General features: G+C 42.6%; 2 protein-coding genes across 2 annotated transcripts in view; both read right to left on the reverse strand.

The window, feature by feature from the left end:
- The window catches only part of LOC139061195 (uncharacterized), a 228,647-nt gene that overhangs the window by 24,173 nt on the left and 181,955 nt on the right, over positions 1–22,519 (reverse strand). Inside the window, exon 15 of the mRNA XM_070540841.1 lies at positions 1,577–1,711. Within this exon, the coding sequence (XP_070396942.1) occupies positions 1,577–1,711 (135 nt within the window). The remainder of the gene's footprint in view (positions 1–1,576; positions 1,712–22,519) is intronic.
- The window catches only part of LOC139061196 (uncharacterized), a 67,981-nt gene continuing 59,664 nt past the window's right edge, over positions 14,203–22,519 (reverse strand). The window contains exon 8 of the mRNA XM_070540844.1: positions 14,203–14,558. Coding sequence (XP_070396945.1) covers positions 14,469–14,558 — 90 coding nt within the window. The 3' untranslated portion in view covers positions 14,203–14,468. The remainder of the gene's footprint in view (positions 14,559–22,519) is intronic.

Genomic DNA, 22,519 nt, shown 5'->3' on the forward strand with positions numbered 1-22,519 from the left:
GCGACGGTGACGTTGGAGGCAGCAACGATGTTGATCCTGCGTTGCCATCATTTATGGTGCGGACGGTGATGCGACGTCCACTGCGGAGCTCCATTTCCAGCCGTAGCACCCCGCACCTCACACCAATATGTTACGGGGATGTTGGGACTATAGAAAGACTGTATTTACAATAAATATACAAGATGAGTCAGAGTAGTTAAGGTGGCTCACCACCAACAACACGCAGCAGCTGGCATCTCGCGATCCGTATTCTTCCTCTCTCTTTTTTTATCCCTCTGTAACAATATCTACAGAGATTCCACAGCTACCTTAATTCTCCGCAAGAAAAGTAGGAAGGTACCTATAATGAAAGGGGTCAGACAAGGAGACAGAATCTCTCCAATGCTATTCACTGTGCGCCTGGAAGAAATCTTCAAGCTATTAAACTAGGAAGCTTTACGAGTAAAGATCAACGGGGATTACCTCAGCAGCCTTTGGTTTGCCGATGACATTGTTCTATTCAGCAACAGTGCCGACGAGTTACAACAAATGATGAGGACCTTAACAGAGAGAGTGTAAGAGTGGGGTTGAAGATTACTATGCAGAAGACAAAGATAATGATCAATAACCGGGCAAAGGAACAAGAATTCAGGATCATCAGTGAGCCTCTAGAGTCGGTGAAGGAGTATGTTTACCTAGGTCAATTATTCACAAGAAACCCTGACCATGAGAAGGAAATTTATAGAAAAATAAAAATTGGTTGGATCACATACTGCAGGCATTGTCAGCTCCTGTCTGGAAGCTTACCATTATCATTGAAAAGGAAGGTGCATAATCACTGCATTTTACCGGTGCTGACATGCGGAGCAGAGACTTGGAGACTGACAAAGAAGCTTGAGAACAAGTTAGGGGCTGCATAAAGAGCAATGGAACAAAGAATGCTAGGCATAACTTTGAGAGACAGAAAGAGAGTGGTTTGGATCAGAGAGCAAACAGGTGTAGCCGATATTCTAATGGACATTAAGAGAAAAAAAATGGCGCTGGGCCCCAGGTCATGTAATGTGCAGGTTAGGTAATTGTTGGACCATTAGGGCTACAGAATGGGTGCCAAGAGAAGGGAAGCGCAGTAGAGGAAGGCAAAGGACTAGGCGGTGCAATGAAATTAGGAAATTCATTGGTGCTAATTGGAATCGGTTGGCGCAGAACAGGGGTAATTGCCGACCGCAGGAAGAGGCCTTCATCCTGCAGTGGACATACAATAGGCTGATCATGATGATGAAGCCAGTCTAAATAAGTGCAGCATTTAGGAAATTTATTTAGGCCCCTAATCTTTAGGACTTCTTTCTAGTGTGAGAGGACATGTGTTTGTCGAGGATTTCCTTCCGCGAAAAGGATGCAGTGCAGTGCGCGCAGGAAAAGGGACGCTCTCCTGTGTGGCTGAGCAGATGCTGCTTGAGGTGGCACTTCTGAGTAAATTTGTTAGGACACAGGTGGCACTTGAAGGGGCGCTCGCCCGTGTGGCTGCGCAGATGCTTTTTCAAGTTGGCATTCTGAGTGAATCTGTTTGTGCACATGGGGCACTTGAAGGGGCGCTCGCCTGTATGTGTGCGCAGGTGTGCATTCATGCGGCTCTTGTACTTGGTCACATAAGTGCACTGCCGGCAGTAGTGCTGTTGGCCCCGCACATACACGAGCGAGTGGTATTCGTCCCTGGACTTCGACGGTAGGAAACCTGCAAAGTCACAAAAAGCATCGGAATGTGATGCAATGTGTCACACATTTCGTGGAACTACAGCACTCAACCTGGCAATCAAAAAGATTTGCCACACTTGTACGTAAAAAAAAAAAGTGATAACCAGGGCCTACACAACCTCCATATTAATCTTGCGGCAAGAGTGCACTGATGCAGTATATGTCTTAGTGGGGTACTTATATCTCTATACGTAAATCACTATTCAGAATAAAACCTCCGCTCCCTCTTGCAACGAAGAGAGGTTGGATTTCGCAAGCAATTTTGATACTAGGAAAAAATAGTTAAATTACATAGTATATATGTAGGACTCTACATCAAATCTCGTTACTACGAACCCTACAGTAACGAACTTCTCAAATTTACATATATTTTAAGAATCCTGGCCAGGTTGCTCACATTTTCGATGTAAAAATATTTCCGAACTACGAATTTCAATACAGCGCATATTTCAGAATAACGCACATAGTTTGTTTTCACCTTTATAACCGAGGAACATCAGAATTACGAATTCGGCTAGAAGTAACAGCACCGCAACTCTAGCATGAAACAGAAACCACGAGCGCAGTAGCAATCATCATCACCATGTCGAGTGCCAACTGCTTCACCACAAACTTCACCAAGAACTTCACAACAAAGGTTTGGCGATATTTGCGTGAGATCCAGCAATGAATGCAGCTAGCGAAGGCACCAAGAAGTGAAAGCAGTTTTCGCCGCAGGACAAATTGGGCACATTGCAGGAAATCGATGCAGAGAAAAAGCAAATCGACGTGTGCAGACAGCGTGGCATTGCCCCATCGACAGTCGCGACCATTTTGAAAGATCGAGACAAGACTGTCTAGTTTCAATGGGAATTGCAGCTCGCCCCTCCGACGAAATAGCTGCGACTGGGAAACTTTCAAAATGTGGATTGAGTTGTTCTCACGTGGTTCAAAGACGCCAGACTGAGAACGTTCCCGTGTCTGGCCCAATGCTCCAAGAAAAGGCCAGCAAATTTGCTGAAGCAATAACTGGGTTCAACGCCAGTGAGGGATGGGTTTTTCCTTTCCGCCAAAGGATTGGAATAACTTGGCAGGTAGTCTTGGGCGAGGAAAAGGCTGCTGACAGAGAAGGCTCTGCAGATTCCTGGCGCAATGATCGTTTTCTAGAGGTGGCTGAATCTTACTCTGAAAACATTTTCAGAGCACATGCTCTTAGACGCTCCTGCCAGATTGGACAATCCACTTCAAAGGGCAGCAGTGCAAAGGAGGGAAGAAGTCGCATCTTCGCGTGACAGTCCTGCTCTGCTGCAACTAGACAAGCACGAAGAAAATTGAACCAATCGTCATCAGCAAGGATGCAAAGCCTCGCTGCATGAAAAATGTCATGTTGTTACCGTACAACTACCGTGCCAACAAACGAGCCTGTATGACCAGAACTCTTTTCTGAGTGGCTCATCAAACTTGACATCCAAATGAGGAGGGACGACCCAAGAATCCTACTGGTTGTCAATAACTGCTCTGCTTACATTGTGAATGTCCGCTTGACGCATGTTTGTTTGGAGTTTCTGCCACCCAACAAAACACCCTTGCTGCAACCCCCAGACCAGGGCATTATAAAGAGTGTGAAAGCAGAATTTCGTAAGTGCCTGGTGCAGCTGTTGATTATCAACATCAGCCTAAAGCAGCCGACTGCAATCATATTCGTCAGGCAGCGGCAATGCTCACAGGAGCTCGGTGGAACTTGCAGGTGTCCACCATTAGCAACTGCTGGCAAAAAGCAGGGCTTGTCAAAGCGCCCGTGCAGCTTGAAGATGACCTGGAGGTGACCAACAACAACCCAGGAGACCTGTGGACTGAGGTTGTGGAACTGCTGCCCATCGTCTCTTGGACGACCACGTAAAGAGCAACGGCACAGCACTAACATCTCCAGTGATGACGGAACCGAAGGAAGAGGACCCACCGAACGCAGTGCCATGATGCACTCGATAAGGTATTGCGCAAAGTGGAAGATGTGGATGCATTCCAATCAGCCGTGCGTGCTGTACGCGCCTGAAGCAAATGACTGATTTCTTCAATTAAAGCAGCTTTTAATTGAGTGAAACATTTTTACTAGAGAGTATGCTTGTCTGCACACACGCCTACTGCATAAGTACGTCATTTTCCTTCCTGGGTTAATCCACTGGCTTAAAACCGCACGTTTTTCATTACAACATTTCAAAACAACCAACGATTTTTGGCGGTTCTGCGTGATTCGTTATATCGAGATTTGACTGTATCCTGCAGTCGCCTATTCAAGGGAGTATTTCGTTTTTTCTTTTAAATTAAACGCCTGCAATGAAGCACAACAAATCTGTCAACTGATAGTTCATGATAATATGAATGGACAGGACAAAATGAAAGAAGTTAATATGAAAGAAAATGGAAAATGTAAGAAACACAAGAAAAGAACAAAGACACCACTTATAAATATTACAATGGCACCAGATATGTAAGTAGAGGAGAATACTGCCATGTTACTGTGCATTAAACAAAGGAGCATTTCTCTCTATTAGCACATTACAAACATTCCTGATTTTTGATTGCTTCAGCAAAATCAAAATGAAACTACAAGGCACTGAAGGTAACGTATCTAGCAGTTTGTATTACTGCCAACAATCACAAACTAAGCAAAATCTCTTTTGAAGACACGCACAGTTCTACACTACACATTGCCCTGGCTGAAATACACTGTCTGCTAGCACATTCCAGTGTTGCAGTACTGCATCGCTAGTACTTTGTCATACACGTAGTACATAGATGACAAATCCATAGGTAACAATTGATAAACAGTTATATCACTATCACAATGGCGAATCAATCATATATACAACTGCTTTGTCATGTGACAGAGAAAGCAAGTGGAAGCTTTCTGCAAAATATAAGGTGAGCTGGTTCCCTGACAAAGCCTGGGCCACACAACTTCTTGGTAGTTTTGCAGGAGGAATGGACACATCTGTAACAGCATTGAAATCACTGTTAAGGCATATGTGAACACTAAAACATCCATAGACATTTGTTTACTTTGCATCCACAAACATATTTAGCTTGAGCTGTGGTACTACGCTTCACAATTTATTATGATCTCATTTCTCTATCACAAACAATTATTTAGACTCAAGCAAAGTCTACTCCATCAGATTAATATCTTTTTTTAATGCAAGAGTAGTGCTGCATCAAACACAAATTTCTATCTGCCCAGTTTTGATCACAATGGCTTCTTTTCCAAACAATAAGTGTACAGATGCTCCTGCCAATGCTTACATAGCAGGTCAAAAGTTTAAACGGCGAGTACTTGTGAAGGCACAGTAACTGAACATGACATCTATATTTTCGTATACCACTTCTTAACTTTACCCTTAACCTTACCAAGTTCAAAGAAACTGATAAATTTGACTGATCGTTTTTGGACCCCTCCTAAGACATTGTCATTCAATTTTTTCCATGAGTAAGACCACTGAATCGCATAAAATAATGATTGTACGTTAACAATTGTTCGTCTTTGACCATTTTTGGCACATTGTGGAACCTGAAAAAATGAAACTTCAACAGAAAGTATTATTGAAACCAGCCTCCAGGGCTACTAATACTTTCCCAACATAACAATGCAAAATTTGTACTTTGGTTGACTTAACAACATAACTTCGAAATTACAGCAGCAGTGACAATACACAAGCTTCTGTCGGACTGCAGAATTTTCCGATCCGACATCTGTTTTAATGATGTCTGAAACATTGTTACATGCTCAGAAGTGTGTGCTGTTTTGATGATGGCATTCAATTAATATTAAGTGCACCTTTACTCTCACCCTGATAGGCTTCTTTTTATCTATCAGTATGTCAAAAGGGTATGCAGAACTTTTTATGGTCAATCCTTCCGGTGCTGCGGAGTTTAAACGCGAGATTGTTAAGGGCCCCGTGTCGCAGAAAATCCAACGTCAGCTTCCGGTGTCCTGCCTCCAGCAAAGGACATCACTTCAGCAAAAATAATTTCGAACCATGCATACCCAACAACGCAAGCCCTCCATGTGGCACAAGGAACTTACTGAACCAATTCAATTTTTCAAGGTAAGATACGTAGAAAAATTTTAACGTATGACCTACACACAACCCACAGACATGATAGGCTTGGATTGTAATTTGAATATATGAGAAAACATAATTCTGTTACACGGAAAGTCAAACCCAAACCCCTTTTGACGCGACAGCATTTTCGAGCTGCCGTTCGAGGTCTAAGTAGGAGCGGCGAGGCCCCCTCGGTTCCTTTGCACACAATAATAATAATAAAAAAAATCAACAAGCCACAAAGCTTGCCTTCATGCATACCATTCACTGCCAGCGTTTCCCGGTAAACATTACGGTTACATAAGCTGCAGTTGCCAGGAAGTGCGAGATCATTTGGGGATCATTGAATGCTGTCACGTTCAACTCTTAAAGGCAAGGCTTAAGCATTCTCCAAATTTTTCATACATGCAAGAGCACTTAGTCTTGAGACTGACCTATGCCAGAAGTTTTAGTAGCAGTCGAATCTCTGACTTTTTAAACACTACCTGTGAAGATGCCCTTTGTCATTATGGCAAAATATTGTGAAACACTGTACATTACTGTAAAAGTACTGGTATGAAGCATGTGATAGCTTCAGCACTAGTTCTAGGCACCAGACTAGATCAGTTGCTCACAAAGAAATCTGATCGAACAAAATAACCAAGTGTGAGAAAGTGCATGCATGCTCCCCAACATGATACCTGATAACCATTGCTTCAGGAGCCTAAAGATACAAGGGGAAAAAAAGGGGGATACAGATATTTCATACAATGAGTAAAATACATTCTTCCTGCATCATAGGCGCTTACCTGTTCTTATATTTGCAAAGCCACTCTTTTTACTGCATAGCATAGGCATCATTATGGCAACTATTGACAACAAATATGCATAAGAACTTTTTGCATAGTTTACAAAAAGTTGAAAACTATGAGCCAGGTCCACATAGTGTATATTTCACTTCTCTTTCTTTACTTTCAGTACGTATATTAAAAGCAGCAATTGATTACATTTTTTCATGCTTCTTCGGTGCTTCTTTGATGTTTCACTGAAGAATTCCCAAGAACAATCTGAGCAGTTATTTCTGCGTTACTCCCATTCGAAAAACCACTGATCAAGATACAATTAAATGTAACCCATTGTATGGTCGGCCTAATACTTCTCGAAATATTATGTTAAAACATAGAAACACCAATAATGAGCACATTTTTACCAGTAACGAAATAATAAACTGCTGTCACATAGTTTGCAGCCTGGGCAGAAACGCTCATCAATGTCACAGTTGTTCAATTCAATTTCGATTACGGCCTTTGATATTTTTTATTCATCACACCTTGCAAAAAACCTACATTTGTCAAAAGGCCAACTTGTCATGCTGGAATGCAGAAGCCTACAGCCCCATCAACATCCTATGTAAAGGCCTCGTGTACTAGGTGGCATCAACTTCCATATTATGCTTGCTGAAAGGTGCTCTGGATGCATTACAAAACCACATAAGAATCAATTTTCATGGTCAAAGCATGAAAATGAGGTGCAGAGCATGTCCAAACATACACAGCTGCTGCTATCACTAGGTTGAAAGCACCCGTTAATAGGACATATCAGTAGCCTAGAAAGTGATGAATATACATGTTTAAACAACACCAAGTTCTTGGCAATGCTCGCCAAATCATGTTCAATGTAACACTGTCAGAGCTTGCCAGAGGAACATGAAAGCTGCATATATGATGTGATGGAAAGAAATAGGTGAAAGAATGTGTCCTGATGTGCCTCTTACATCCGGTCTGTCATTAAGAATTATATTTAACAGATAATGCAAGAAATTCATCTGCTAGTATCTTAAGCCGGTTCCAAAGTACAGTATGCACTTTGTGTTGTGCATGGCCAAAACATTCAATTTCGTTTTAGGATGGAACGGATAATGTGACCAAAAACAAGACACCCCACGTGCATAAAAATAAGACAATTTAAGGACTGTCAGATCTAAAAATTCCAGGCAGATTCCATGCATACAGATCAGTGGATTTGAGGAAGGCATTTATAATATCATGTGGGGATGAAGGGAAGCTTTAGACCAGACTGAACAGTCCTGCTTGGTATAGCCCCATTCAGACTTGTCACTTCAGATTAATAGTTTGTGAAGTATTCTAGCCACTTAACAGAAATTTTTGAGGTTGTTGTCAGCACACCCATGGATCCAGGATCACGGATGGAAATTGTGGGATCGCGACCAAGGTTGGCCTGTGGCATCAGGTCAGGGCCGGAACCAGGCCCAGATGTGGCTGGCTCCCCACCTTAGAACCAGCAGTTGGGTGCGTTGGGGTTTAGCTTGTTGGCCCTTGGGATTCAACTTCACAAATTCCGAGAGCATTCCTGGTGGATAGTATCTTGTTAGTAAGCCGTCATAAACAAATCACAAGAAGGTTGGGCCATAATGGCATGGTTATGAGCATAAGTGCATGTGGAGCAGATCACACCGAGAGCAATGCATCAACGTGGCTCATGGGGTCTGAGATTTATGTGTGTTGAGGATGAGCCCCACCATATATTTTAGATGCCACGGCCGACCATGTTTAGTGCCCACAGGAGGCACCGATAAATGGAAAACAGAAGTTTAAATAGATAGATATTCATCCAGAAGGAAAGATATAACAGTTCTTGACAGTAAATGTCAAAGCAAAAGTAACAGAAAGGTAGAGTATTGATAGCGATATCCCAGAGGCAACTACACGAAGTAAGGATCATAGTTTTATCGGTGTCAAGTGTACTCAGGCAAGCATGAACAGATCTCACTTGACGACCATGAACTTTCTGTCGCAATGTGAGCAAATCCTTTGCACCATGTCTCGGAAACTTAAGAATGCGCGACTGCCAACACTAGGCGCGTTGGATTACAATGCTCATCGAAGCACTAAGCGTCTAAGCTCCGCCTTTGCACTTGTCACGGGGAGAGTACCCCAAAGAAATGGCGTGTGGACCACGGATGGATGTGCGCAAAGTGGATAAGGGCACTAGGAAGAGAGGGCAAATAAGAATGTGTTCCTGCCTCCTATCTACATGGTATGTTGTAAAGGCCAACCAGAAAGGCTCACTTCTCCGGTCACGACAAAGGTGCTCAATAGAGACTGGCGAGGGTGGGAGAGAGAGAGCGAGAGCAAGGACACGAAAGGCAGGGAGGTCAACCAGAACAGCATCCGGTTTGATACCCAACACTGGGGGTGGGGAAAGGGGAATAGAAAGACGAAACAGGGAGAGTGAGCACTGAGTGCGTGTGGGCGGGACACTATAAACAGTCTCTTAAGCCGGTGCACTTCAAGTATTGTACTAATGCATGATTTGCTTTTCGTGCCAGTGATGGGTGTGGCCACGGTCCGAGAATCTTTGACTAGGTGAATGGTTTTAAGTACAGTCGGTGTAACGTTTCTCGCAGAGAGAGGCATTGTATATCGTAGCGGGGGTAGGTACACAATAGGTGTTCGGTGGTCTCCTCGCACCCACAGGAATCGCACATTGGGCTCTTGGCCATTCCCAAACGATAGGAGTACGAGTTCGTGAACTCTACTCCCAGCCACAAGCGGTACAACAAGGTTGCTTCGCCGCGGGAAAGGCTAGATGGCAGTTGTAGCCGTAGCATGGGGTCCAGTTTATATAATCGGCAATGGAAGGCACTTGAACTCCAGAGATCTTGCAACTTTTTGAGTGCATGTAAGCGAAGTTCCCTGGCGGCGTCCGACCTCGCCAAAGGTATTGATCGCGTCTGGGTACCTTCGTGGGCAGACCGTGCAGCCTTGTCGGCTAGGTTGTTGCCGACGATGCCACAATGAGCAGGAATCCATTGAAATATAATGGTGTGCCCTCTTTCCAGAGCTTGGTGGTGCACTTCCTTGATGCCGGATATCATCTGGTCATAAGTTCTGTGACGTGATGCAGACTTGATGCTGTGAAGGGCTGCCTTAGATTCACAAAATACGACCCATTTCTCTGTTTCCCTTCGGTGACGTACATCATAGCGGCATGGAGAGCTGCAAGTTCTGCCGATGTAGATGTAGTCGTGTGCGACAATTTGAATTAACTGTAACCTTCTTGGCTGGAACGACAAATGCGGCAGTTGAGCTGGTACGTGAGGTCGAACTATCGGTATATATACGTATGCGGTCATGATACGTCTGGTGCAGTAATAGGAGCGTAAGTTGCTTCAGAGCCAGCCATGGATGATTGGACTTTTTTGTAATTCCAGGAATAGCAAAATTCACTTGAGGCTGTCGTAGGCACCACAGGGGAGATGAAGGCTACGTCACCGGTGTAAAATATGACGGTATGCACTCTTGATGAGCATTAATCACCCTTGAAAAGGTCGCTTGACGTCTCTCGGCTGGTAGGGAGGCCAAATGATGGTCAGGGATCCTTGACAGATGGCGAATGTGCGCTCTGAGAGAGTCGACAGCTGCGTGGGTGTGGATCATATGGTCCCCAGCGATGGCAATGGTTGCTGCTGTTGACTTGTACCGAGGCAGCCTTAAACACGTGTGTAGGGCTTGACCTTGTATGCTCTCCAAAGTGTGAAGGTTCGTCTTGCATGCATTTGACAACACTGGTAGACTGCAACGTAGGAGTCCGAGAAACAGTACCCTGTAGAGCTGCATCATAGAACGGACTGGTGTACCCCAGTTTTTCCCGCAGAGAAATTTAAAGACCTGAGCAATGGCAACTAATTTCTTCTTTAGATAGGTGCAGTGAAAGCTCCACGAGAGGTTGCGGTCAATGATTACACCCAGAAAGCGATGTGTCTTAGCAGAGGATTCAGCTTGACCATTGATTATAACAGGATACAATGACATTTGCTTGCGCGTAAAGCCAACCAATGCGCACGTTTCAGTAGACATGCTGAATAGAGACGGAAATGAAGCATATGATGCTATGAACACACCATAAGACAAAAATGAGCACGGTACCTTCCTATAACAACACTGAACTGAATATATGCATAAGAATAATGTTAAATATACTGGCTCTTCAAACAAAGAAATAGAGAAGAGCAATTCTGAGTAAACTATAATCAGATTTCACAAACCGCAGACAATGTAATGTCCCTCCCTGTAACGACCCTCATAGGAGGGTTAACAGTATGAAATAAATAAATAAATAAATAAATAAATAAATAAATAAATAAATAAATAAATGCTGCCATCAGTAGAGAGGCATTTCCCACAGCCTGCATTCCTTACCAAAAATTAGTTCGTCACATATTAAAAAAACATACATAGGTCTATAAATAGCATGGTTTGACGAAACCTTCTGTTGCTCACACTACTTGCATGGGTTCTGCAGCACTGCTTGGTAAATACGAAATTGGGCATAAAGACAAAGAATGTATTTCAGTAAGGCAGCTCAACAAACCAAATTCACAAATATGAATTCGCATTCACATTATGGCGACAATGAAAAACATAGCAGCAACTGTGACTCGCGAAACTAACTCTTCATTGGGCGAATCTGTGACCCGAGAAAAAAAGACAGGTTACACTGAAAGCAGAACACAATGATAGCAACAAGTTTGGCGAATGTAGAAAATGTGGTCAGCAGGTGAAGGGGTTTGGCTTTTAATAAATGACTCTTGAAAGGGTTCAGCATAATCGCTGGTGCCCTTGTGCCTTCCAGAAAGCACTTCACGATTCGCGTTGTGCATACAATCAGATTATAAAAGGTTGAGAGAATGGATAGAACCATCGACAGCATATGAGAAACTTCCGATACATGGAGACAAGTCCTGCGCCGAGCAATAACGTTTTACATTTGTTAGCCGGTGAAAAGTGGTAACCAGAGAAAAATAAACAAGTAGACGTGTAAATATGCAGTGCGAAAGAGAGCTATGTAGTCTTCACATTAATGACCACAATTGTCATTATTGCAGTATCGCGCTAATGACAACCAGTGACTGCCTGCAATGCACACCACGGAAACAAGTTCAGGAGAACACGAAGCAAACCAATGGCATCATATGTCATTAAAGGTTACACTACTGCCATTTTTGAGAAGCAAATGCAAGCATTGTAAATGCAAGCACTAGAGCCAAGTGACCTACCACAGAGATAGGCCGACTGCTTCAAGCGCTACGCATAAAACTGCACCACAAGACAGGATTCCAGAGCTTCCTGCGGTACCCAGAAAATGGCAGGTTAGTTGACAGCAACAGGAGAATTGTGGGGCTCGATGCAAAATATAATGTGAACATGAAAAAGGAACCAAACATATGTTGCCAGGGAAACTTTCTTGGACAAGCCACGTGATTCTCCAGGCACATCAAGTTCTCTCCACAGAAAGCAAGTAAATGCATTTAAGCTAGAGTGATGGGAATAGCATTGCATAGACTATGCATCCTGCAGACAACAACCTGTCAACACCAGCCATATGACAAAATAATTGTCCATCCAAGCAATGCTGAACATTGGTCAGGGCTGTGTAGTTTACACAGGACTGCAGAGTCCTTTCTTTTTTCATTTTCTAGTGTATCCTTAAGAGGAAGCTTTAGCTCGGGCCCATCTCCGACGCGGCGTATTCAAGCGCATGTAAAACGCGAAAACATTTTTGACATAACCCCTGGACCGATTTTAATGAAATATGTTGCATTTGAAAGAGAAAGTTAAATTCTAGTGACTGTTGGAAGCGGAATTTCGATTTAGGGCTTGAATTTTCTGAAAAATCTTCAAATATTTGACCGTATGAAAAAAATAGAAGCACGAAGTTTACAAATTGATAGCTTTGCATAAAGAACAGATATCGCAGTTCTGTAAATGGCATCCATTAGACCATTCAAAGCGGACAAATTTGATGTGTCATTTTACAACTTACATGAATTAATTACGTTGCCTACAAGGCTTCTGCAAATGTTGCATTTTCTTATTACTAAAATTCTTTATATTCATGTGCAACATATCAAATTTGTCCGCTTTAGATGTACTACTAGATACGATTCACAGAATTGTATTATCGTTTTTCGCTGTTGAGTTACAGATTTGTAAACTTGATAGTTGGCTACAAGGCTTCTGCAAAAGTTGTATTTTCCTATTACTAAAATTCTTTATATTCATGTGCAACATATCAAATTTGTCCGCTTTAGATGTACTATTATATACAATTCACAGAATTGTATTATCGTTTTTCGCTGTTGAGTTACAGATTTGTAAACTTAATAGTTTCGTTTTTCGAAAATTTTCAATTTTTGCCAATTTTTAATAAAAGATTGACAACCTAACTGGGAAATTCGAAACCAACAGTCACTAGATTTTAAGTTTTTCTTTTAAATGCAACAAGCCTCGTCAAATTTGGTGCAGTGGTTGCCGAGAAAAACGAATTCTCCTTTTAATGTATTTAGATAGGAACACCCGAGCTAAAGCTTCCTCTTAAGTTATGAATGACAAGTCGGAGCCATACACAGGTGGGAGTGCCATCTTGCCAGATAAGAATCGGCACTTAATCTCAGCAAAACTCTGCAGAATGTGCACAAGAAAGCTGACGCTATTCTTAGATTTCTTTGTTTCTTAAATTTAGATCACCTCGTAACTGACATAAAAAAAGAAAGGGTGAAAATGAGAATAAAAATAAAGGTTGTTCAGCAGTGTACGAATCTCAAAGCACTGCATAATTCAGATAGATACCCCAATAGCATGGGTAGGTTAACTTACCAAAATGTTTATGTATATTGCAGTAAACCTCCAAAAATCACACTGTCATCAGTTCATGAGTCACATGCTGCCAGTGTAATCCTGCATGCAGCCTTGGTCACCAGATATATTTCAGGATATCTCGGCAGCCGATTCAAGACAGAAACGACATTTAATCCACTATTTCAATACTGCATACCATCTCCATGTAGTATGTACAAAGTACGTGGCTAAACATTACCGGTGACTTCTCTAGACTTCCGACGTCCACTTACTCATGTCACTGCAACGATCTGCAAGTGATTATGGAGTTTCTAATGCTCAACCACAACTCTGATACTGGAAATTTTAATCTCGAGAACAAATGTGCTTAAGTCATGCAATTCACATTGTGAACAACTTGAGAAAACTGACATAATGGCTTTGTATGTAATATAGCAGACTATAAAATGGCAGTCTTGCTGCATGAAAAGAACATGCTATTAGAACATAAGCATCTGAACTAGGAAATACAAATATATCAAATGTAAACCCTACCACCAACGAGTTCTTATACAGGAAGAACAAGAAATTTGGCACATGCTGCTGTGCCTTGGTCTCAATTGTAACTTCCTGCTTTCTTTGCTATTGTTTATGAGCAACTTCAAGAAACTTATTTACACAGCCACGAACAGCGTTCAGGCCAATCCACATTTAAGGTAAACCAAACTTTCAATGTGGTGGCGTAGCAGTCATGTCACATTAAGGCAGAAAAATACATTAGTGCTTCAGAAATTTATTTAGGCCCAAAATCTTTAGAGCCTCTTCTTTGTATGAGAAAAGGTGTGCTTGTAGAGGGTTTCCTTCCGCGAAAAGGACGCAGTGCAGTGCATGCACTGATAGGGATGCTGTCTTGTGTGGCTGAGAAGATGCCGCTTGAGGTTGCACTTGACAGTGAATTCTTTAGGGCACAGGTGGCATTTGAAAGGGTGCTCGCCTGTGTGCGTACGCAGGTGTGCATTCATGCTGTGCTTGTGCTTGGTCACATAAGTGCACTGCCGGCAGTAATGCTGTCGTCCCCGCACGTACACGAGTGAGTGGTATTCGTCCCTGGACTTCGATGGTAGGAAACCTGGAAAGTCACAAAAAGTATCGGAACGTGATGCAAACAATGTGTCACACATTTCATTGAACTATAACGCTCAACCTGGCAATCAAAGAGATTTGGCACACTTGTACATAAAAAAAAGTTATAACCAGCGCCTACACAACCTCCACATTAATCTTGCGGCAAGAGTCCACTGACGCAGTATATGTCTTAGCGAGGTACTTATCCTTCTATACGTAAATCACTATTCGGAATAAGAGCTCCGCTCCCTCTTGCAATGAAGAGAGGTTGGATTTGGCAAGCCACTTAGATATTAAGCCAGAATAGCCGAATTACTGTGTATATGTAACACTCTATTATGTAATCACCTATTCAAGAGAGTATTTCATTTTTTCTTTTAAATTAAATTCCCACAATACAGCACAACAGAAGCATGGACTGATTGTTCATGACAATATGAATGGACAGGACAAAATGAACAAAGCAAGTTAATATAAAAGAAAATAAAAAATGTAAGAAACTGAAGCAATGAACAAAGACACCACTTATATATATTAGAATGGCCCCAGATATGTTATTAGAGGAGAATGCTGCTATGTTACTGTGCATTAAACAAAGGAACATTTCTCTCTATTAGCACAATACAAACATTTTTGATCATTATTTTCTATTGTTTCCACAAAAGCAAAATGAAACTACAAGGCACTGAAGGTAACGTATCTAGCAATTTGTATTACTGCCACTGACATTACTGCAAACAATGACAAACTAAGCAAAATCTCTTCGAAGACAGACACAGTTCCACACTACACATTGCACTGGCTGAAATACACTGTCTGCTAGTACACTGCAGTGTTGCAGTACTGCATCACTAGTACTTTGCCGTACACATAGTACATAGATGACAATTGCATAGGTAACAATTGATAAACAGTTATATCACTATCACAATGGCGAATTGATCATATGTACAACTGCTTTGTCATATGACAGAGAAAGCAAGTGGATCCTTTTTGCGAAGTATCAGGTGAGCTGGTTTTCTGGCAAAGCCACACAACTTCTTGGTAGTTTTGCAGGAGGAATGGACACATCTGTAACAGCATCGAAGTCACTGTTAAGGCATGTGTCAACACTGAAACATCCACACACTTTCATTTACTTTGCATCCACAAACATATTTAGCTTGAGGTGTGGTACTACGCTGAACAATTTATTATGATCTCATTTATCTATCACAAACAATTATTTAGACTCAAGCAAAGCCTACTTCCTAAGATTAATATTTTTTTTTAATGCAAGAGCAGTGCTGCACCGAACACAAATTTCTACCTGCCCAGCCTTGATCACAAAGGCTCCTTCTTCAAACAATAAGTTTAGAGATGCTCCTGCCAATGCTTACATAGCAGGTCAAAAGTTTAATTGGTGACTGCTTGTGAAGGCACAGTCACTGAACATGACACCTATATTTTCGTGTACCACTTCTTAACTTTTACCTTACCGAGTTCAAAGAAACTGATAAACTTGACCAACAGTTTTTGGACCCATTCTAAGACACTGTCATTCAATTTTTTCCATGAGTAACACCACTGTATCGCATCAGATAATTATTGAACGTTAACAAATGTTCGGCTTTGACAATTTTTGGAACATTGGGGAATCTGGAAAAATGAAACTTTGACAGAAGTGATCGCAGAAACCAGCCTCCAGTGCTACTAATACTTCCCCATTATAACAACGAAAAATTTGTGCTTTGGTTGACTTAGCAACATAATATTGAAATTACAGCAGGAGTGACAACACACAAGCCTCTGTCGGGTCGCAGAATTTTCTGATCCAACATCTGTTTTTACAATGTCTGAAACAGTGTTACATACTCAGAAGTGTGTGCAGTTTTGATGGTGGCACTCAATATCAAGGGCACCTTTACTTTCACCCCCATGGGCTTCTTTTATCCATCAGTATGTCAAAAGGGTATGCAGAAATTTTTATGGCCAATCCTTCCAGTGCTGTGGAGTTTAAACGCGACATCGTTAAGGGCCCCGTGTCGCAGAAAATCCAACGACGGCGTCCGGTGTCCCGCGTATGTTAGTTAGTTAGTTCGGGTTTAATGGCACAAAGGCAACTAAGGCCATGCTGCGCCAGTAGCAAGACAAAATAAAACATAACGTTAGAGCAGGTAAACCTGCATTACATTATAGTTGGTGTACATAACCATTTTTTTCTAAAAAGTCGAACAGGTTAGCAAATGGCACTAGGGGGTCATCTGCTAGTAATAGGGCAGGGTGTAATGGAGTGTGCAAATTATACAGGCTGTGTAAAAACTTCCTTCTCAGTGTGTCGATGTGTGGACATGTTATTAGGATGTGCATGACTGTAAGAGCTTCATTGCATTTTTTGAAAGTTGGCGCGTTTTCTTTTCAGAGAAGGAAATTGTGTGTCAGATGTATATGTCTAGTTTGCAGTTGACACAGGATCACTTAGTAGAACCGTTGCTGGTGACTGCATGATTTCCACTCGCCAATTACAGGTTTAATTAGATGTAGCTTGTTGCTTAAACAATTGCCCCAATTGCATTGCCATTTTGACGTCAAGGCCTTCCGAATTGCATTGACACTGTCTATATATGGAAGTGCTGTATTTTGAATGTTTTTCTACGCTGCCATTGATGCGCATCTATCCGCTGCTTCGTTACCGAGTATCCCAACATGGCTTGGTACCCGGCAAAACCTAATTGATCTGCCATATTTGTTTCACGATAATGCGTTCAAAATATCGCCTAACAATAGGGTTCACTTTGGGATTTCATGTGTAGAGCCTTCAGTACACTTAATGAATCTGTGTATATGACAGTGTTTTCAAATTTGTCAGCAATGATCTTTTGAAATGCCATCCATATTGCATACACTTTGGCTGTATAGACAGAGGCATGCTGAGGTAGTCAAATACTTGATTCCCATTTTCTGTTACGGCCCCTACACCCACATGTTTTTTCGTTTTAGAGCCATCAGTATAAAATTCCATGTAATTTTTATACTTGTCTTGAAGAGCGCGGAATTCTTGTATAATGTGTTCATGTGGTGTGTCTCTTTTCTTTAAATGTGTTAGTGTCCAGTCACATAATGCTATGAAATCCCCCAATTGCCCCAATCGCACACCACGATAGGGGGGGGGGGGGGGCAAATGTTCTGGCTTTCTGGCAACCTGGAGGACTTCCCCAGGGATGTCATAATCCCGACAGTATTCCTCGTATCGCAAGATAAGCGGCCTAATCATGTTTGGTTTATTTGTGTTATGTAAGCGTGAGCTGCACTGTGTGACGATGTTGTAGCATATGTGTTGTGGTGAGGATCGGATTCAGAGTATGTAGGAAAAAGTTAGTAGCGCTCTGCGATGCTGTAAAGGAGGCTCATTATATTCAACATGTAAGCTGTGTATAGGTGATGTTCTGTAAGCACCGCATGCCAGTCATAGTCCTAGGTTATGGACTGGATCAAGTCGTCGGACGTAAGATAGTCTGGCTGAACCATATCTGATGCTACTGTAGTCTAATACGCTACGCACCGAAGTGCGGTAGATGCGTAGCAGACATTTACGGTCAGAGTCCCACCGTTTCCGGGAGAGGATTTTTAGGATGTTATTTGCATTGTTCACTTTGATTTTAATACTATTTATGTGCGCGAGAAAGTTCTATTTTTTATTAAACAGAACACCCAGAAACTTGTGTTCTTGTTTTATGCGTAGTGTGGCATCCTGTAGTTTAAGGATGGGATCCGGTTGTAGGCCTCTTTTTTTGTTTAAAGACAACACTACTAGTTTTGTCACTTGAGAAGTGAAAGCCGTTTTCAGATGCCCACTGCGTTAAGTCTGTTTAATGTAATTTGAATTTGCCGTTCGCAGGTTGCCATGTTCGATGCACGACATGCAATTTGTAGATCATCCACATATAGTGAACGCATTACAGAGGATGAAATCACATTATTCAGCGAGATCATTTTCACCACAAACAATGTTGTGCTTAATACACATCCCTGAGGTACACCGTTCTCTTGAATAAATACGTGGGACAGCATCGTTCCTAAACGCACTTGGAATGTTTGATCGGACATGAAATTAGCTAGACATTTAAGCATTCTACTGCGGATACCTAAATCCGCTAAGTTCCTTAAAATACCAAACCTCCATGTTGTGTCGTATGCCTTTTCTAGATCAAAGACAATTGTGAGACAGTATTGCTTGTGCAGAAAGGCCGCACGTATCTCGTGTCCTAGCCGAACTGGATGATCTGTTGTAGAGCAGCCTTTCTTGTACCCACACTGATGATTGTCGAGCAGGCTCAGTTTCGAGGACGTATGCCAATCTGATGTTTATAATGGATTCATATGACTTGGCAAGAGAGCTTGTGAGTGCTATAGGTCCGTAGCTGGTAGCTGTTGTAGGATGCTTTTCAGCTTTCAAGAAAGGGATTACAGTGGCTTTTTTCCACTCATTCGGCATTTTCCCTGTTTTCCAGATTATATTGAAAAAGCGAAGCAATGTCTTAACTGTCTCTGGAGATAGGTGTGCAAGCATTGTGTAATGTACTCTGTTCGGACCTGGCGCTGTTTTTTTTGCCAGTAGTGAGTACACTGTTGATTTCCAGAAGTGTTAATGGAGCATTATATGATCTCTCCGAACTTCCTGTTGTCGGAAGCTTTTGTTTTTTCTGCTGATTGTTTATATTTTTGAAATTCAGTGGAATAGTTTATTAAGTTTGATATGTTATGGAAATCCTGCCCTAACATGCCTGCTTGTTCTTTCAAATTCGTTTGTGTACCTGGAGGTGAGAGTATGGGGATCGTATAAGGAGCTTACTCGCTTCTAAACTTACGAAGCTGATCCCAGATTCTTTTAGATGTTATTGAGCTATTGATGGAGGATACATACGTTTGCCAAGACTAACTTTCGGCTTGCCTACATGTGTACCTGGCTTTCACGTTTGCTTTATAGAAAATACAGGAGGTTATCTTGTGTTGGGTATCACCGAAATATACCCCGCGCTTTGTTTTGTGCTTATTAAGTTTGAGTACATTGATTCGTCCACCAGGGTTTTAGTTTTTTCCTTAAGAAGCCGGAGGATTGCGGGATCGTCTGTTCTGCTGCAACAAGTATGAAGGCAATAATCTTTTCATTCATTTCATCTATAGTTGGATCCTCTGATATGTCATCCAGACTGGCCTTCTCGCTGAAGAGGGGCCAGTCTGCTAGATGGAGTTTCCAACGGGGTGATCATAATAGTACTGTCGGGAAAGGAGATGTTTTTTAATAATGCCGGGCATATGATCACTACCATAAGGGTTGTTAATAACACTCCATTTAAAATCGATCAAGAGAGATGGAGTGCACAGCACCAGATATAGACAGCTTATAGCTCCTGCGCTTGGGGAGCAGTAGGTTGCCGCACCAGTGTTTAAGCGGCACATTTCGTTTGTCAGGATAAAATCTTCAAGTGTTTGTCCCCTGGTGTCAGTTGTTTTACTACCCCATATGTTAGGAGTGTTAAAATCACCCGCTATTAAAAAAAGGATTAGGTAGCTGGTTCAAAATTAACTCCAGATCTGTTACAGTAAAATGTGAATGTAGTGGAATGTACATTGAACAAATGGTAATGGCTTTGAGTGCTAAAACCGTAACATCAACGCCTTCTAAGTGAGTATTGATGGCAACTTTTCTAGCTGCAATGCCGCTCTGTAGAATGGCTACACCAGCTGAAAGCCGGTTTGCCTGAGTACGGTCGCGCCGTACAACAGTGAAGCCTTTTAAAATGTTTTTGTGCTTTTCGCCTAAGTTTGTTTCTTGTAAGCACAAGGCCACAAGAGAGAAGTTACTTAATATGTCTTTGATATCACCCAAGTTGTGTAAAAGCCCTCTACAATTCCAATGGATAATAAAAGCCATCTTGAAATTGAAAGGTAAGAAATGGCACTACGGAAAAAGTAAGAGGCGAGATGTTAGGTGACAGGGATTGAAAAAGGCTAATACAAATGAGCGATAACCTAAAGGTTACAGCCTTCTTATTTTGGGTGGTTATTGGGATTTTGTCCCTCTTACCGCACTCGAGAGAGCGCTTGTCCTAAGGTGCCAATGACACCGGGGTTTTTGTGTCGACCTGCATCGCTCTCTCTTAGGCGCTGGAGGACCGGAGTTTGGCACCGAGACACCTGTCTCGGGCCTTGGAGTTCGCTTGATCTCAGAGCCCTGCAGGACTGGTGTCTGCAGGGCCTTTGAAGAGGATGGAGCACCGTCGGCTGTTTCCATCATGGGGGTGGGAGGATTCACTGCGGCACCATTGCGCATGGGCTCGGAGGACTCCTGAGACCTCTGTGACGCTGCCCTCATCTGTGTCACATCGGCGTAACTTCTTTGCGGAAGGTACAATAGCCGCTTTCTGGCTTCATAGAACGAGATTTTTTCTTTGACAGTTAGAGCAATTACTTCCCTTTCTTTGTTCAAGCAAGGGCAGGACCACAAATAAGCTGGATGATCTCCCTTGCAGCTAACACAAAGTGGGGAAGAGGTGCAATTGTCAGTTTGGTGGTCGTTGGAGCTGCACTTAGCACAAATTGTTCGTCCTCGACATGCATGTGAAGCATGTCCAAACCTTTGGCATTTGAAACATCTTCTGGGGTTCGGGATATATGGTCTAACGTTTACCTTGGTGAGTATAACATATTTTTTTGTGGGGAACTCTTGGTCGTTCCTACAGATGACAATTCTTTGGACTTTGGTAACATCTTGTTTCCAGAAACCTTTCAGCAGTTCATCGCTCAAGCCAATAAAGTCTTCCTCTGATAGCACACCCCTGCTTGTATTTAGTGTTCTGTGTGGTGAAATTGTCACTGTTGCGTTACCAATACTGGTAAGTTCTGTGAGCTTTGGCATTTGTTCTTTGTCATTTAGTTGTAGGAGGAGGTCCCCGCTAGACATTTTTGAGGTTTTGTATCTAGGTACGATTTTTTCTTTTAGGCACTTCGCAAATAGAAATGGAGAGAACTTTCTTACTGGTACGTTGCTTTCACTGTGCAGTACATAGAACTTGGGAAATGATGGAGCATTGTTCCAAAAAGAGAACTGGAACATTGCTTCGGTGCGGCATCTTTTCAGACGCTGATCATAGAGAACAGAGGCGTGCCCTGCCATGAGAAAAATGGGTACGCTCGGCAACAGCGCCGACCGTCCACCGCGGAGCCCAACACGAGGACGCGGCAGAGCTTGTGTACAAGCCTGCACGACGCCAGTTGTAAGCCGTCACTATAACCAAATATGGTGTACCCAAGGTAAGATAGCCACACAAGGTTAACCCTTGATGCCGGGGAGAAAGGAAGTAAATGGAAGGGAGAAGACAAGAAAGGTCAAAAAGTGAGAGATAAAGCCGAAGATTTGATGAGAGAGAGGAAAGAAAAGGAAAAGGCAACTGACGATTTCCCCAAGGTGGGTCATTATGGAGGTGCCGTCTATGTGAAGCAGAGGCCAAAGAGGTGTGTTGCCTCCACCAGGGGGCCTTAAAAGGTCCAAACACCCAGCATTGGCTCAACCCCCAGGATCCCCTTTTCTCCAGACACGGCTAAGCCGCACACGGCTACACACGGGAGGGCCCAACCCTCGTGTGCTCGGATTGGGCCCTAGTGTGGGGCTGCCAACACTAGGCGCGTTGGATTGCAATGCTCGTCGAAGCACTAAGCGTCTAAGCTCTGCGTTTGCACTTGTCGTGGAGAGATTACCTCAAAGAAATGGTGTGTGAACCACGGATGCATGTGCGCAAAGTGGATAAGCACACTAGGAAGAGAGAGAAAATAAGAATGCATTTTTGCCTCCTACCTACATGGTATGTTGTAAAGACCAACTAGACACGCTCATTTCTCCAGTCACGACAAAGCTGCTCAATAGAGACTGGAATGAAGCATATGATGCAATAAACACACCATAAGACTAAAATAAGCATGGTACCT

Source organism: Dermacentor albipictus, chromosome 6 (assembly GCF_038994185.2).
Source record: "Dermacentor albipictus isolate Rhodes 1998 colony chromosome 6, USDA_Dalb.pri_finalv2, whole genome shotgun sequence".
In the NCBI taxonomy this organism is placed as follows: domain Eukaryota; kingdom Metazoa; phylum Arthropoda; class Arachnida; order Ixodida; family Ixodidae; genus Dermacentor; species Dermacentor albipictus.